This window comes from Haliaeetus albicilla, chromosome 19 (genome assembly GCF_947461875.1).
Source record: "Haliaeetus albicilla chromosome 19, bHalAlb1.1, whole genome shotgun sequence".
NCBI lineage: Eukaryota > Metazoa > Chordata > Aves > Accipitriformes > Accipitridae > Haliaeetus > Haliaeetus albicilla.
In genome coordinates this window covers 28,418,906-28,435,502 of record NC_091501.1, presented here as the reverse complement: position 1 = coordinate 28,435,502, position 16,597 = coordinate 28,418,906, and the positions used below count along the sequence as shown (strand labels likewise).

Genomic DNA, 16,597 nt, shown 5'->3' with positions numbered 1-16,597 from the left:
GGGCGCGGGACGAGGGCACAATTCTGTCCATGCCCCACAGCGCTGGGGGAGCGACGGCTGGGAGCAGGGCCTGTACTCGCTGAACCCGTCAGCGGCTTTACGAGCGTGATTTACTATGCCGACACTTCCTTTGCCTCCTGTTTACCCTTGCAAATATTTTCTGTCGGTGAGATTTTGCTCCTGGAAAACTTGCTCCGGGCCTAAAGATGATTTGCCAAACAGTTGAATATTTTCCTCTTGGTGAGGAAAGATACTTGGCTGTAAGGTGTGGAATGCAATCCTGAGGCAGGAATGGATGGACAGTTTAGAAAGAGCCTGACCTCTGTATATTTTTATAAACCCTCCCCCTTCTGTAATATCTGAGCACCTCACAGACTTCAGTGTATTTATTTTCAGGGCATTCCTGTGAGATAAAGACACTCCCGTTCTGTCAATGGTGAGCTGAATGTGAAGACAGACCAGGGTTTGGTTCTGTGTGACAGTGTTACACGGTAACGTCGCTGGTAGCTTACTGCAGAGTAAGTCAGTAACTGGAATCATAGAATCACAGAATCATCTGGGTTGGAAAAGACCTTTAAGATCATCAAGTCCAACCGTACACCTAGCACTGCCAAGTCCACCGCTAAACCATGTCCCCAAGTGCCACGTCCACACGTCTTTTAAATACCTCCAGGGATGGTGACTCAACCACTTCCCTGGGCAGCCTGTTCCAGTGCTTGACAACCCTTTGGGTGAAGAAATTTTTCCCAATATCCCATCTAAACCTCCCCTGGTGCATTTCCTCCTGTCCTATCACTTGTTACTTGGGAGAAGAGACCGACCCCCACCTCACTACAACCCCCTTTCAGGTAGCTGTAGGGAGCGATCAGGTCTCCCCTCAGCCTCCTAACGAGACCATGAGTTACTGCCCCAGCAGAGGAAGGCAAGAAGTCATGTACCTGTGAGCCAGGTGCTCTTCGTTCTGTGAGGAAGGGCTGCTAGGAGTTGAACAGGTAACCAGAAAAGTGTCATTTCATATCCCCGATACAGGGATATGTCTTTTTCTTAGCCAGCCCCTTTGGTCTGAGCAACCTGACTCAGAAGGTTTCCGCTTCACTGCTACTGGTATTAGCATCTCTTCTTCACACACCTTCTTCACCTGCCTCATCACAGCTTCTGGAGGCTGGGATATATTTCTGGTCCCAATGGCAGATGTACAAAGTTTCACCTTTTTTTTTTTTCCCCTGGGACACCTGTTTATCCAGACCCTGGTTATCCAGGGTGTGTGACGAAGAACTAGGAGATGAGCTCTTGGCTGTGGACACAGAGAGCCTTTCAGTCATCTGTTTAGTATAGTCGAGGCTCTTTTTGTCTATGAAAGAAAGGCAAGAAACCTTCTGCAAAGCCCCCTTCTTCCTTTCCTTTTACCAGAACTTTCTTTTCTACCCTCGGGTAAGCCACATCCCTTTTTTTAGCAAGCTCTCTATTTTTACAGCTGTTTTCAATAGGCATGTGCTTTACAGCATTCTGAAAGGAAAAGTAGAAAATATATCATCATGAAGACATGCTAATTTTTGAAATGTTAGTCAAGCATCAGTAATGGAAGAGGATGAATAATAGCTTTATGGGCATTTTCTTTTGTCTTTGCCATACATGATGTAAAGTGGAGTTCAGAGAATTTGTTTGAAAGAATTCTTTCTGTCTTTTGATGTGGTGAAGGAGTGTAAAGCTTTCTTCAACAAAGTAACATCTCAAAGGGAACTCTGGTTGATGTGTATGTATGTATAAACACTGTGGCTGCAATTATCATAAACCTTATTAAATCACAGCAGCCTATTTGTCGTTCTCCAAATATGGATATGGCCAGAAGATGTCAGTCAAAAAATTATAAAAAAATTGCAACCTAAAACTAACCCCTCAATTTTATGACCTAGAATTAGAGCATAGTCAGCAAGACGTAATTTACCACTGTGATATAATTGCTGTGAAATACAGTTTTTTAATCAATGGGATAGCAAGATACGGATAAATTGTGTTCTGACTGGCAGTGTTACAGTCCTGCTGCTCCATGATGAGCTGCTCCATAAATATGTTTTAAAAAATGTAAATGCCTGTCTGATAAGAAATCCTGAATATGGAAAGTCTTACTTAAAAGCAAGTCAGCACACCAGAGGACAGAAGAAAATGATGTGTAAGAAAAGAAGCAGTATTCTTGTTCTGATGGGATGCTTCCAATTAGGGAAACAAAGCAGCATAAATAATGTCTCTGACTTTGGAGCAGGATCAGTTGCTGTGCCAGGGTCTGTCCTTGCCCAGCTGGTCATAGGCTAAGGGCTGAACATGACGGTAGCCAATGTGAAAACATATATCCGCACCTAGGTGTCTGAGATAGGTGTTCTAGATGTTGTGGGAGTCCAGCATGCTAATCCACCCAGGGAGATCTTGGTATCCAGGTCTTGTAAGAGTTACTTTTCACCTTGTTAGAGGAATACTGTGAATATTTTACTGTATGCTGCCTACTGAAAGTGGTAAGGACTGCACTGATTTACCACACAAGTTAAATAACACTGTTGTATGGAAAGAGGATTTTACTGTGCACACAAAGAAGAAAATGAATGCTATTTGTGTCTCCAAATTCCATGTTAGTAGAGAGTCAATCTCCATATTTTAATTAGATAACCAGTACATGGAAGTAGCACTGAAGACATTCTCCTCCTCTCTTGGCAGGCAACCTTGGTTTTATGGCTGGGGCTTTAATCTTCCACGAGGCCAAGCACTATTAGAGAAATGGAACCTTATTCCAGATGGAATAGATATTCTTATAACACATGGACCACCTCTCGGTAAGAAAATACTAGTGCTCTTAGCTGTGTATTTCAGATGATTATACGGTAACTGATGGCTCTCCTTAGACAAAGTGCAATCCTGACTTAGAAAAGTCAAAAGTAACATCTGTACTGATTTCAGCAGCACCAGAACTTCTGCTCAGGTTTATGTTTCATGATTACTTATGCTTAATAGTAGGGAATTAAATAATGGCTTAAAAAATAAAGCCTTAACACATAAAGCCTTAATAAGCTTTATAAATAAGCAAAGTCTGTTTTTACTATGCATCTGTCCACTCTGCCACTGGTGAAATTAGTAGATTTAAAGCGTGGAGCCTTCTTGAAGAGAAATGCAGGATTGGGATCTTATTTTTTTAGGACTGTCTGCCTCCCTCACTTGCAGTAGCATTCCCCCACCAACAAGTACCCAGAGGCTGTATTTTTTCCTCATCATGCTGACTTGGTGCATCTTCTGCCTCACAAACCCAACTGCTGCCATTGTTTGCCTGTTCTTTGGACAGCGTGGGTGAATTGCCTGTCTGTAATACTATCTGGCAACACTAACAGACCAACAAGAAATAGTTTTACTTTTGTGTTTTACAAATATTAATATAGACACAAAAGCCAGGAGAGACTTCTTGTGTTCCTAGATAATAGTGAAATTACCGGTGTTACAGAAATAATACAATCACAGAAACTTGTCCTGATTCAGTAAAGGCTTAAGGCTTTTAACATGTTTTTCAGTGCATTTAACATAGAGCAAGCTATATTTAATGCATCTATGTGTTTAACTCTCACTGATTTAATAAATGGACATGAATGTGAAGCATGTACTTAAGTGTTCTGCTGAGTCTCACTGTGGAGGAGTGCTTTGTGTGAAATGAAGGCAGTTGGTTTCTTTAAACCTTTAGACTCCCCAATTTCCTGAAGCTAAAACCCTCTTGTCTTCCACCCTTTCTTCTCCTCTTTCAGAGCTTGGAGGAGAAAGTATCTAAAGGGTTTGTGTTTTGTTGTTTTCTTTAGAAAGACATGTTTGCATTCCACTGCTCGCTAATCCTGGAGGAAAGGGTTTCTTTGTGAGCAGGGTTTCTCACAGTAAGGGCATGTGTTCTGATACTTCAGCTAAGTGGAGTCTCATGCCATGCCATAGACTGACTTTAATATGGACCTGTATCATAAAAGTGGATGGCAGAAATAATTGTTTAGACCTTGAGATATCAGCTCCAAATGGTTAGTAGTGGGGATAATCCCTGTTAGGATCCAAGGCATGATGCTGAGTCTTTGATATAGTTTTATTTGTAAGTCATATTTAAAACTTTTTCAGAACCTTTTTCAGCACTTTTAAAGCTGTTTTTAAAACCGGCTGATCAGCTGTAAAGAAATCCCAACCTTCAGCTGATCCAAAGAATATCCTTGTATCTAGCACTTGAAATCCAGTGCTGGGAAGTTGAGAGGGGTTCGCACCACCCAACTTCAGCCACCTTGCTAATTTATCCACCAGGCCTCTCCAGGCAGCCTCTGGGATCAGCAGAGGGAAGAGAACCTCTAGAGAGCACTGCAGAGCTGGCACTTAACAGACATGCTTTAATAATAAATTGAATAGTAAATTTAATAATTGAAAAGTAATTTAATAATTGTAGTAATTCTGAGGAAGAGCTGACCATCTCCACTGGCTGTAATGGGATAACATGAATTCCCCCCATCTCCATGTCTCAGTGTTTGTTCTCTTTTTTCTGAATTCTTAAGCTTCAACCGTCCTCCAAGGATTTTCTTTTTTAAAAGTTCCCATTTCTTTGTCTTTTTTCTTACTGATGCATTAATAGATGGCTCAGGCACAGAACCCTCTGCCTGAGGGCATCAGCTGTTGGTCTCCCTGACACCCATGGCAACAAATACTTGATGCTTTAAAAGAAGTTAACACTCTGCCTAACTTACAGAACCTCCTTATTGTGTAGCTCTGTCCTCAGACATTTTGGGAGACAAGATCCTCCTTGACCTTCCCAGCCAGTTATTTTAACCAGAAAGCTGATTACTGTTGTTCTGATCTTGGACAGCATCACTAGAGCCATCCCTAATGATCATAAATAGCAATCTGTGCAAATTCCTTTTTTTTCCTCCAGCATGGCTGCCTAAATTGTGTCCATCATCCATTTTCTGTGCTGCTTTCTCATTCCCTCAGTTCAAAAGAGCGCACATCTTCCTAAACTAATTAATACTACATTATTAGATCTAAAATTGTCTGCATAGATGCAGAAGCACCATTAAGAGTTAATGGACTTCGTGTTTCTAGGTCAGTTAGTCACGTAACAAAAATCAGAGTAATTTTTCTTTTCTGTTCTGGAGTAGTACTTTGGGATGAAACCAGGGTGGGGATACATAGGAGGTTCACACAGGATGAGAAAGCAAAGGTTAAAACAGCTATTATTGACCATTTTATTAGTAACCTGTTTATTATTAATGAAGATATACTATATAGTTCATAGCTTTTGAAATACAGTATTCATGATTATGGGATCAGTACTAATGCTCATTTCTATATCAGTGTATTTTTGTTACTTTTATGTATAATATAACTTTTTAAGTCTTTTACCTGCTTCCTAAAGATCTGCATTTATGATTCTTTTGTTTCTCTTCAAAAAGTTCACTTTTCTTCTCTTTGTTTGTTTTTAATTTAATTTCACCTTTAAGTCTTCATTTGTAGCTGTCTGCTTGATTGTCTATGACAAAGATTTATACTTTCCTGACAGCTGCAGAAACCTGTTTCAAGTAACCAAACATTAAAAAAACCCTAAGATGAACTCTAATTGTTAGCTAGGTGTAATCAATTATTCTTAGTTTGTGTAGTCAGGTGTACATAATAAGCTGCAAACATATGGGAAAGCTTCAGAAGGGTGATAATGCATGTAAACAAAAACATGTTCAACATAAATAATGCTTAATTTAATGGAGAAGTTAATTTTATGGATTTTTGTTTGTGAAGTTTTTGAAGTGGAAATACTTTTGGCTTTATGTTCACCACAGACATTTTGACAATTAACTGTTTCAAATCATGGAAGTAACAAAACCTATGGTTATAATGCATTTGCTCTGAAAAAAGCATGACTGTATTCCAGAGCAGTTGCTGGCCTCACTTTGACATCTTAAATACTTATTATTTTCTACAGTGAATTGTGACCTGTGTTGGATACCAAGAGTGACTGGTAAAATCAGTTACCAGAACTGAGCATTGCTCTGCTCTTTCTGTAATTCAGTGGAGTTTTCTCTCTGTACATCCCTCCGACAGGAGCCAAGCATTATCTGAATGAATTAGGAGTCTATGGCCCTTATCAGAACTTCCTCTTTCTGACACTTAGGATGCTGCATTCCAACTAATTTCTGAAAATTGGACTTAGCTCTCTGAATAACTATGATACAAGGGCAAATTTTTACTATTTTTCTGAAACCCCACGGTGTACTGAGCCTAGTTTTCAAGCACTGGCATCTATTTCTCAATGTGTGAACCTACCCTGAAGCTGTAGCAAATCTGCGAGCTTTTCCAAGATCTCCAATACCACCGTTATGGTCTTTTAAGCCAATTGGTTAGCTGCTATTTAGGCATGCTTGAGTGGACGTCAAAAGTAAACATAATGAAAACTAGGTCCAGACTTTATAGCTCTCTGGCTGACTACCATTTTCTCAAAGGCATGCTGTTGCAGCAATCTAAGAGATACAAAGCTATGACAGGCACACAGGGAGAGCACCAGAACAACTAAAGAAAAACAGAAGGATTATATCTTTTAGGTTTCCAAACTTGAGCCTGATGAAGATGGCAGAACAATAGAAAGAAAACAAGATTGGTTATTGCAAACCCTCTAATACAACAACATCCTTCTTATACTACTACTTTGAAAGAAACATGAGACTTCAGTTGGCAGTAAGCTTCCCCCTGCAGTATGTTTTCAGACATATAAGCAAGTTGGTAATACATTTTTGTCTGTATTAATAAAACCCGCATTTTTATACAAACTGTGGGCAAGTAAATATAGCACTTAAAAACATCTACTGCAGAAGGGCTGAGTTTCTCTTCCTGTCTGAGGTCCATAGATTTAGGCTAGTGGGGCTTGCTGTGTCATGAAGTGCTTAAACCAGTTTTGCTTGAGGATGTTGATTTTAGGCATGCTGTGGGTTCCTCACCTGGGTTCCACTGCTGTAAGATTCAATGCGATAACAATATAGTTTTATTATTAGCAACACAGATTCCATTACATCAGTTAAAGTGTTCAATTTAAAAAAACAGATCCCAGAAGTAGATTTAAATAGCTAAATATTTATTTAGATTCTTTAGAGACACTTTGGACATACTTCTCTTTACACCTCACTCTCTTGAAGGAAGAAGAATGGAAAAAGCATTGAGTTTTCCCATTAACAAGAATGTAAAAATGCTTTAATTGCAGGGGTTTTTTTTCCTTGAAAAACAACTGGCAGGGGTTCTCATAGTCCTTTTTCTTCAGATGAGCTTTTATGGTTTTCCTCAAGTATTTTTCCTTCCTTCCTCTTCTACTTACCAAGGCAAACACTGTTTTTTTCCCTGTCAATTCTTCTATGGCTGCTTATGAAAAGCCATGAGACATGAAATCTCAGAACTGCTGTATAGCAGTACAGCTTTGTAGATAGTCTGTCTTCTTTTAAAGTTTTCATTTCTTTTCCAAAGGTTTTCTAGACTGGGTTCCTAAGAAAATGCAACGGGTAGGATGTGTTGAGCTGCTGAACACCGTCCAGAGACGAATACAGCCAAGGCTTCATGTTTTTGGACATATCCATGAAGGTCAGAACACATTTCTTTCTATATATATTTAGAAACCACAAACACAGAACTTGTCTGGTTTAATTAGCATTTTCAAACTTAAATGTCTGAACTGAAGCACTTCTGGATTTCAGATGCTTACTTAGCTGCATATATGGAGATGAAATTGGCTGATACCCGCTTTTCAATATTTGTACATCAGCTTCTTTCAGTTTCTGCATCTGTAAAACAGGGTGATGCCTCCTTCACAGAGAATTACTGTGAATTTTAAAATAAGAACACTGAGTCCAGTAGTTACAGAAAGTGTCTAAGTATGAGGATTGATGGCTTGTATTTCGCTCTGCTGAATCTCTGTGACTTAAGATAATTCATGTAAGCTCTCTGTGTCTCAGTTTCTGTGTTTGTAAAATGGGTAAGAATGCTTTGAGGGGTGCTTCCAAGGCTTAACCTTCAAGATTTTACAATAAAGGTTGTCTCTCCCCATCATTGCGTATATGAAGTTGAAACCAAGAGGGATGTCACCACTGACTTGTGTAGAAGTTCAAGATATGTATTCATGTATTTATTTGCTTTGGCAGGGGAAACATTTTGTACCCAGAAAAAACAAAGCAGTTCTCTTGACTATTTGATTTTTAAGTGGAAAAAAATGAGTTCCCTTCACATAAGTTAGTAAACGGTGACAAACATGCGCCACTGAAGTCAGTGACAGCAGTTCATCACCAGGCAAAGGGAAAGGTAGATGCTGTCTGCTATAGGAGTCTGTCCTGTTCACATATCATGGCAGCAAGACTTCAAGCAGTGCCCCCACCAAAAGAAACCACTGGGCTGAGCTGAAGTGTACCCATTGGCATGTAAGCATGTATTATCAGCTGCTTAGTTCTTGGCTATGTTAACTTACTGGCAGGAAAAGGTGCTCCACAACTGCCAGTTTTCTGCTTCTGGGACTGCTCCAGCCTTTGATGTAGGATCTCTGTGCGTCTCACCAGTGTAGAAATGAACAAATGGAGAAACTGGAGTAGCTGGCATTCAGGTACTTCGGTTTTTGTGAAAAGCCATTACTCTTCACAGAAATCCCATTCTGACTTGCTGCTGGGGGCTTTCACCATGCTAAGTTAGAAGTGACATTGCTGAGAGGTGTGCTGGTGTGAAATTGGTGGAGAAGACATTCAGATCATTATTTGACAGCTCAGGGATTAAGTTCATTCTCCTCTTATGTCTCATCTGCGGTGACCTGTTAATGCCTAGTTAATGTCTAAAGTGCTGTTAAATCACAGAGTAAACAAACAATGCATAGGCAGTATTTTTTTCTCGCTCTTTGCTGTTAGAGCAGTCTTTGAGATTCCGTAAAAGAGAGCTGGTGAATACAGTTCAAACTCATTGTCTTTTCAGAAATTGTAAGCCAAGTGGTTTGCAGGGGATATAAGCATACAGTTAGCAAGCCATGAAGCTTCAGGCAGGTAAACAAAATCACATCTGCTAAGACCAAGCCCAACTTTGGCTCCCAAGGGAAAAGAATAGCACCTCCACAGAATGGTAAATCCTGTGAATTAATACAGTTGGCAGAGTAGGTATCGGAAACAAGGTACTCTTCTTGTTAACTATCATAATTCAGAGAAAACAAATGGGGAACTGCATAGCCTGTTTTGCAGTGGGATGCTAAATCTCTGCAGAGGAGAATTCCCATTGCAGACAGCCTGTGCAAACGAAGCTGCTCTTTGTAGAGAGAATGCATGATTTGAACAGATGAGTTCTTCCCCTGACTGAGCATAGCTACATCTGCAGAACTCATTTACTGAACATCCGGGAGGAAGAGATGCTTAGAAGAGATGTTTCTTCCCTATTCCCCCTCTGCACTGCTGTCTGCCAAAAAATACCTCTACACATGGGCTTGCTGCTGATCGACCCATGGAAGTGACAAGCAGCATGGCAGGGACTCCGGCTAAAATCCTGGTTTGCCCATCACAGCCAGTACTTGGCTGAGGTCATGGCCAAAGAAACTCTGTTGGCAGTAGGGTAGGAGTGAAAACTGTAGCATTAGGAATCTTCCAGATTCTGTTCTCTCCAAATGTGTAGCCGAGGAGACGGAAAGTCCCAGCAGCAATGCTGACTGTCCTCCATGCAGTTTGTGTTTTATACAGAACAATTGTTCTGTGGCAAACAGCAAATGATTTAAAGAAATGTCTGTGACAGGAACCTGACAGACTTTTCTTCCCTCCGTAGTCCCTAATTATAGTGTGTTTTTTCCATGGGGAGTCCAGGAGGCCCTGCATTATTCAGGGTATTCTAAGGAACAAAAAAGAAAGGAATTTGGCTACTGTTTCTTTGTTTGTAAATTATGCAACTATCAATGCTTCTATAAGACACAAAATTGCACTCAAGAAAACTGTAGGATCCTAGGTACCTAGGATTTGAATAGCTGGAACTCAGTGTATGTAGCAATGAATACATTTCACTGTTAAATTCATTAACGCTGAGACTGAATCTTAGTACAAATGCTTTTGACCAGGTAGTTTCCCCAAAGTCATATATTTCTGATTGTGAATGCATTTCTTCATATTGATCATAAAGTTTCAGTGCAGGTTTCCAATCCTAGCCATTCATGAAAAGATTTTTGACAATGGAGACTGTGTCTACTTTTTCATAACACCAGGGCAGTTAAAGGTTGCTTCTTGACTTTCTGAAATGGCATTTCACTGTATTTCTACAGGCATTAGAGCTGGAAGTTTGATTTTCTGCAGGTTTAGCTCTGGAATTGTTTGGCTTGGGTGTCCAGTCAGACATGAGATGTAGTTAAAGCTTTTTTGCCACTGGTGAGACATAGAGAAGGGTGTTTTCTCCCATGGAAATGTTATGGTGTCTTAGGGCGTAAATTCACCTTGTCTGTCAGAGAACGCATTAATAAAGCCATTTTTTCTCTACCTGGGCAGGCATTTTAGTGTCTTGCCATCAAATTTGGTGGAAATTGGTCAACAAGTTCAAACACATAGGAAAAAGAGGTTCCTACTGGACAAATCCCACCCACGTGCAGATGCACACATACTCCCCTTAGTCAAGCAGTGCTTTTTCTTCATTGGTAGCTTAAAAGATGTACAACACAGGACAGAAAAAAAGGCGGAAAGATGAAAATTGCACAAAGTTTGCTGCACTGATGACTGCAAACCAAAATGATCAGAAGTGTGGTTTTTTTCAATGCTGCAATGGCCTAAGCTCTATCTTCTCATCCTTTCCAAAACTGAGAAGGTTTTAAGAAAAAGCTTTGCAGAGAGAAATATCTGTCTTTCTAAGGAGGTTTGGTGAGCTGGCTGCCAGAGATTATAGCCACTAGCTAGCAAGGGTCCATTTTGCTTTTCTTACACAATTTAAAAGATGGCAAAAAGTTCTGCTGTAAGACAAAGATGGTATTAATTCAGGAGACGTTTATGTTTTGCATGAAGAGAATTTTTTAATTCATTCTGAGTAATAAATATGGCATTTATGGTTGTGTGGTAAAGGTGAATAATTAAAAAGAAAGAAGGTAATAATGAATAATGAGAGTAACCAGAGATGTTCTTTCTTTGCAGGTTATGGTGTCATGGCTGATGGAACTACTACCTATGTGAATGCATCTGTGTGCACTGTGAATTACCAGCCACTCAATCCACCTATAGTTATTGACTTACCTACTCCAAGGAACACATGATTATAATGAGGATTTAAAGTTGTACCCAACACATTAGCAACTTTATATTGCTGGCTGAGAATCCCAATAGGGAACCATTCAACAAAAAAGCAAAAACCTTCTTCTTTTTTCCCTGCTAGCTCTTCACAGATAAATTTTGAGTGACAAAAGTGGATGAGGAACAAAGACATTTTGGTGCCAGAAACAGATTAAAGACTTTAACATTTCACCATTAAAATATTTGTGAACACAGAAAAGTGAATGCATTCCACATATATATATACATATACATATATATATATCTCAAGTAGGGACTTTTGTATATACCGTACATTATATTGGACTTATTAAAGAACAATGTCTTTCAAACGAGTGTTTCTTTAAGAAAGTTTGCAGTTTAAACTTAAGTGTTTAGACTAGGATTTCCTCATTTCAGATGTTTCCCAGTGAGCTCTTGGTACAAGAAGAATGATGGTAAAGATGTTTTCCCTTAATTAACACGGCAAATATAAAAGATGGTGCACGAATGACCAGTCACAGGAGGAAACCTATTGCTTCAAGTCCTCCAGGTCTAAGTCTTTGCATCTATTCAAAACCAATGCAATAGAGGCCCTAATTCACTGTAGTGAAATGAAGTTTTACTACATCTGGCATTACAGATGGTAAGGGAAATGGTGCATATTGCTGGCATGCTGTAAACAGCTCAACATTCAAGAATGGAGACTGTGTTAAGTGCAGTATAAACTCAGGAATTCGTAACCTGGCCTCGCCTGTGAAAAAAAGGATGACATTTCCCTTAAAAAAAACCCAGACCACCCCCCCCCTCCATGTTTTCGTATGGTAAGGCGATATGTGATTGTATGTAAAAAGAGAAAAAAAAAACCACAAAAAAACCAGCCAATGTTCAGTAGTGGTATTTTCAATAAAACCCACTGAGACTATTTGTTTAAAATCTGTTAATGGGACATGCAGCCAATGATTAGATTACTGGTTCGAATTTGGCCCCAGTCAGAAGTGATTAAATGTCATTATGATCATTTTGTCCTTGGGGAATGTTACGGATGTTGAGGGGAAGGGGTCATCCCCAGGTGGAGTTTGGGCGTTCACTTTTGGGTAGCTCTGTAGTAGCATAAGTGCGGTGAGTAACAAGTACACCCCAATGGGTACGGAGCAGGGGTCACCTCACAGAACTTGTCATTGCTGTTTGCCCGCTCATGGACACCGCTGAGAGAGGCCCAAGAGAAAATCATCAACCGAGTTGAAATCCATCTGTCATGTTGCATGTGATGCCAGGCGAAGTGGGGGACGTGTCAGGAGCTGGTTGGGATGGCCAACTGCCGTGGTACTGCCCATGCGGCTTTGCTGCAGGTTAACAGAGAAGTTGGAGCTGCTGGGATTTCAGTCCCATCCTAGGCAGAAACTTGAGAATTGATTACAAACCCACGAAAAAAAAAGTGCTTCAAATGTGCCCTACAAGAAATGGGTTTCTGCCTTGAACGAATAAACATCTCCATGCTCAAATAGGAGCCTTTTTGATGGAGATAATTTAACTGCTGTATTCTGCACATGGACATCCTGAATTTGGGGCTCATGGCATCAAGACACTGATCTTGCTCACACACATTGAGCAGATTATTGCGCTGCCAATACAGGGTTGTTTGCAGGTCTGTGCATAGCCCGCATCTGCGCATAGCCCACATCTGCATACATGCATTGGATCATTGCGTACGTTACTTTTTGCCTGATACATGGATGTAAATGTGAGCTTCATGTAGCAGCTGTGTGTACATTGTACGCATACACAATTTAAAATACTGGTGTTGCAAAACCAGGCTCTGTCAGCCTCAACTCTAGGCAAGCCGGGCAGAAACATTGCATTTTGCTGGCTTCCCGTGGCAGCAGCTCTTCCAGCTGCTGCTGGGAGCCGTGACACTCGAGCCCAGTCACTAACACGTGCTGTGGACCACCAGAAACCACCAGAAAACATGACAAGTCATTTCTCGTAAGCTGTTGGGTGACTTGGGGTCCAAACTAATGTGCTGCTTTTTCCTGAAATGAAACCCTAAAGCCATCGGTGATGCCTGCAGCTGGTTTTTGGGTGAATAGTTCACAAGCACATGAGCAGTCCGCCCTGAATTCAGGTGGGGCCACTTTTGTCAAAACTAGTGGTGTAGAAATTACAGGATCAGCTCCTAAATCAGCAAGGACTGAAATTCATAGTTGAATATGAATTCCCGCCATCATTGGGAAGATGAGCAATAGTGTGTAGTTAGAATAAAAGTGTCTTAGCTAGTCACAATTCAAGCGGTTTGCAACAAATGTGACAGGAAATTGGCTGTTTGTTAAAGTCTGAAATGTTTACATTCGCTCACGGCACTTACTTAAGAGACTAAAATGTTAAAGTGAGGGAAGAGGTCCTTTTATTAGCCTCAACAAAATTTCTATGTCGACCATAAACTATTCTCTTAAAAATAATTTTTCCTAAGGTATCTTCAAAATACTATGTATTTTTATGTGGAAAGGATACGAAAGCAGCTGTTACTTCAAAAATATCATTTAAAGTACTTGGGGTATCAAAGCTTAAAGATTATTTAATCATTTTGGCATATCTTGATTGTTGTTGTAATTTTTGGTCAAGCATGTTAGACAAATAAAGTCTTAAAAAAACCAACAAACCACCAAAAAATAAGGCCTCTTTATCTCCACCTCATCCCTTCAGCTCCACATGGGAAAGGCTGCCTGTCTTCTCCAGGTGTAGGAGCCAGGCTGCGGGACATGGAAGTCGTTATCGCGAAGGATTGCGGCTCAGCTGGGGGTTCGGCTGGCAGAGGGGCTGGGGGCGATGGGCAGCGGGTACCGCGCTCGCTCTGCCGGCTTCAGGCCACCGCGGCTCCTGCCGAAGGGAGCGAGTTGGAGGTTGGGGTTGCAGAGCGAGGGGAAAACAGCAGCCGCTACCTGTCGCTGATGTGTTTGGGTGGGGAAACGTGCCAGATGTGCCTGGGAGGCAGGGAAAAGCGAACGTGAGGGAGTGCTGCAACAGAGCTGCGAAGCAGTCGGGAGCTGGGACGCCATCCATCCTCTGGGAATGGGCGGCAGCCGGGGGAAGGATGGTTCGTGCTCAGAGTTGAGCGTAAGGACACGAACCTCAGAGAGAGGGAGATTAAGGGAAGGAGACTTATTTTTATTTTAACTTTATGGGCACAGTCAGGGCCTGGGCTTCTCGCCTCAAATCTGATCTACCTCAGATTAGGGAGGCCCTGAAGAGGAAGGTTTCCACAAACTTTTGCAATTGTCGGCTCTATTTATATTCAGGGATGCTCGCTCAAGTCATTTCCCGCCCCACCTCCCCATTGCTGACCTTCACTGATATTTTTCCAGGTAGCATTGCTGCCGAAGGTGTGCTGATGTGTATCACTAATACACGCATTCCCATCACCAGGCAGAATTGTTACCGAGATTAATTTCAGTTCGACGGCAAATAGGGGAGATATCACTGCATGTCAATGAAAAAAAAGACAAGATTATTTTTACCTCCCTCAGGCACATACGGCTGAGGATGTGAAATGTTCCTTGGCTACAAGGAACGAGCAAGCTGGGACTCGGCACCCGCCTGAGCAGATGCCTTTTCCCGGGCAGCCCCCACCCGCCGCAGCTGCCCCCCAGCCTGGGGAACTGGGTTTGGGCTTCCAGATGATGCGATTTGGTAGCCCCTGAAGCCAGAGACTCCAAAACTGCGATCATCTTCGAGGAGGTTGCTGCAGGGAGCAAGGCTGGCGGCAGCTCCACCGGCGAGGTAGCTGTGGGGAGGGAAGGTGAAGACCCCCCGTTTCGGGGCGATGCACAGGGACAGAGCGGGTGGGAAGGTGCTCTGGCCTTGCTGCAGGAGGGAGCCGGAGGGGATAAGAAGTAGTTCGTCTTCTCCAGCAGCTGATTGCTGCCAATAGCCAATGTAAATGCTTCGGAGGAAGGAGGAACAAGACATTCCGTAGAAGGCGATTTTTGGAATAATCTGCCCATGGGGATCTTTGCCCCCCTCCCATTTATTCTTGTTCGTATGAGAATTTCTCTCTTAAAAACCTGTATTATTGCTCGCTGCTAATGTAACTCACATATAGCGAATATAACTGCAAATGTTCTTTTCTTTCAGGTACATTCCTGTCCCTTTCTTGCAAGTCTCTCTGCATCTGTGATTTTAGCGATATTTTGGAACAGTGAGCTCCCCGGGTGATTATGCACAGTGCATTAGAAAAACAGTATTTCGCTTATCCTTGTACGTGTGCTGCTGTTTGGGTTTATTGACTGTCCCTTTGTTCTCTTTTTATGTGAAAAGTGTAAATAGGAGTACTTATATGTACCTTCTTTGTGCCATTCATTATTTTGTATACTGCCATTATGGTGCTTTTTACTCACTTCATCTAGAAATTAAAATAATTTCAATTCTAGCTAGACTCTATTTCTAACCCTCTTACTTCCCCATCTCGGAAACACTCCCCTCCCCTCTTTTTGATGTGTCCTTTGGGAGTTGGTGAGAGGCAGCGATGCCAGAAGAGGACCTCCTCTTCCTTCCTATCTGAGCATTTGGACACAGTTCCCTGCTACTTTCTCTCCTGATCTCTATCCAGTTCTGCTCTTCATTTGTTTAGCATTTTGGGAGGTAATAGTATACATTTGCAGCTCCCAGTGGAGGACTGCGGTGAGCTGCCCATGGCCCTAGCTGGGTTTTGAGAGGTGACAGCTGACCTGGACTTATCTGGGTGTCACAACCATCACCCCCTTCCTCCAGGGGCTCTTACCCAGGCGGTGTCCATGGGGGGATCCTTTCCCCTGCTCTGGCCTGTTCCCCCGGCTTTGCTGGTGCCCTCGGCAATCCTCATCACCCCCGGTCGGGCTTTGCTGTTGGGGGCACCTCATCCGCCGTGTCTGGTGAGCAGCCCCGGGGCTGGGGTGCTGCTGGGTGAGGTACAGAGCCGTGTGATGTTTGCCCGCTCCTCATCCTGCTTTGGGGGGTTTTGTTTCTTGGCCAGTGTCTAACCCGTGACCCTTCTTTGCCTCCCACAAATAGCTCTTTCACAAAGGTCTTTATCAAAACCTTTGCAAGTGTCCACACCAATTATATCGGCGATATCTCTTGTTGCCAGGACTTTGATGTACCGAAAGCTTTCAAATAGATTAAAGGAACAGGCTTTTCTTTTCCACAAACCGGTCGGCTTTGTTTTGCCCCCCGCCCAGTGAAGTGTATTCCGCCTCTTGAGCACGACGGGCTAAAACCGAGCAGCGTAAGTAACCAACTTTATGACCTGCCACCGGGCCAGCACACAACATGCCCTTGCACTTGTGCCATTTGCTCCAATC

General features: G+C 42.1%; 1 protein-coding gene across 3 annotated transcripts in view; it reads left to right on the top strand.

Moving 5' to 3' along the window:
* The window catches only part of MPPED1 (metallophosphoesterase domain containing 1), a 67,898-nt gene extending 52,211 nt beyond the window's left edge, over positions 1-15,687 (top strand). For all 3 annotated transcript variants that reach the window (XM_069806966.1, XM_069806965.1, XM_069806967.1), the window contains 3 exons: positions 2,707-2,822; positions 7,495-7,608; positions 11,148-15,687. In XM_069806966.1, the coding sequence (XP_069663067.1) occupies positions 2,707-2,822; positions 7,495-7,608; positions 11,148-11,266 (349 nt within the window). In that variant the 3' untranslated portion in view covers positions 11,267-15,687. The remainder of the gene's footprint in view (positions 1-2,706; positions 2,823-7,494; positions 7,609-11,147) is intronic.
* The last annotated feature ends 910 nt before the right edge of the window (positions 15,688-16,597 follow it).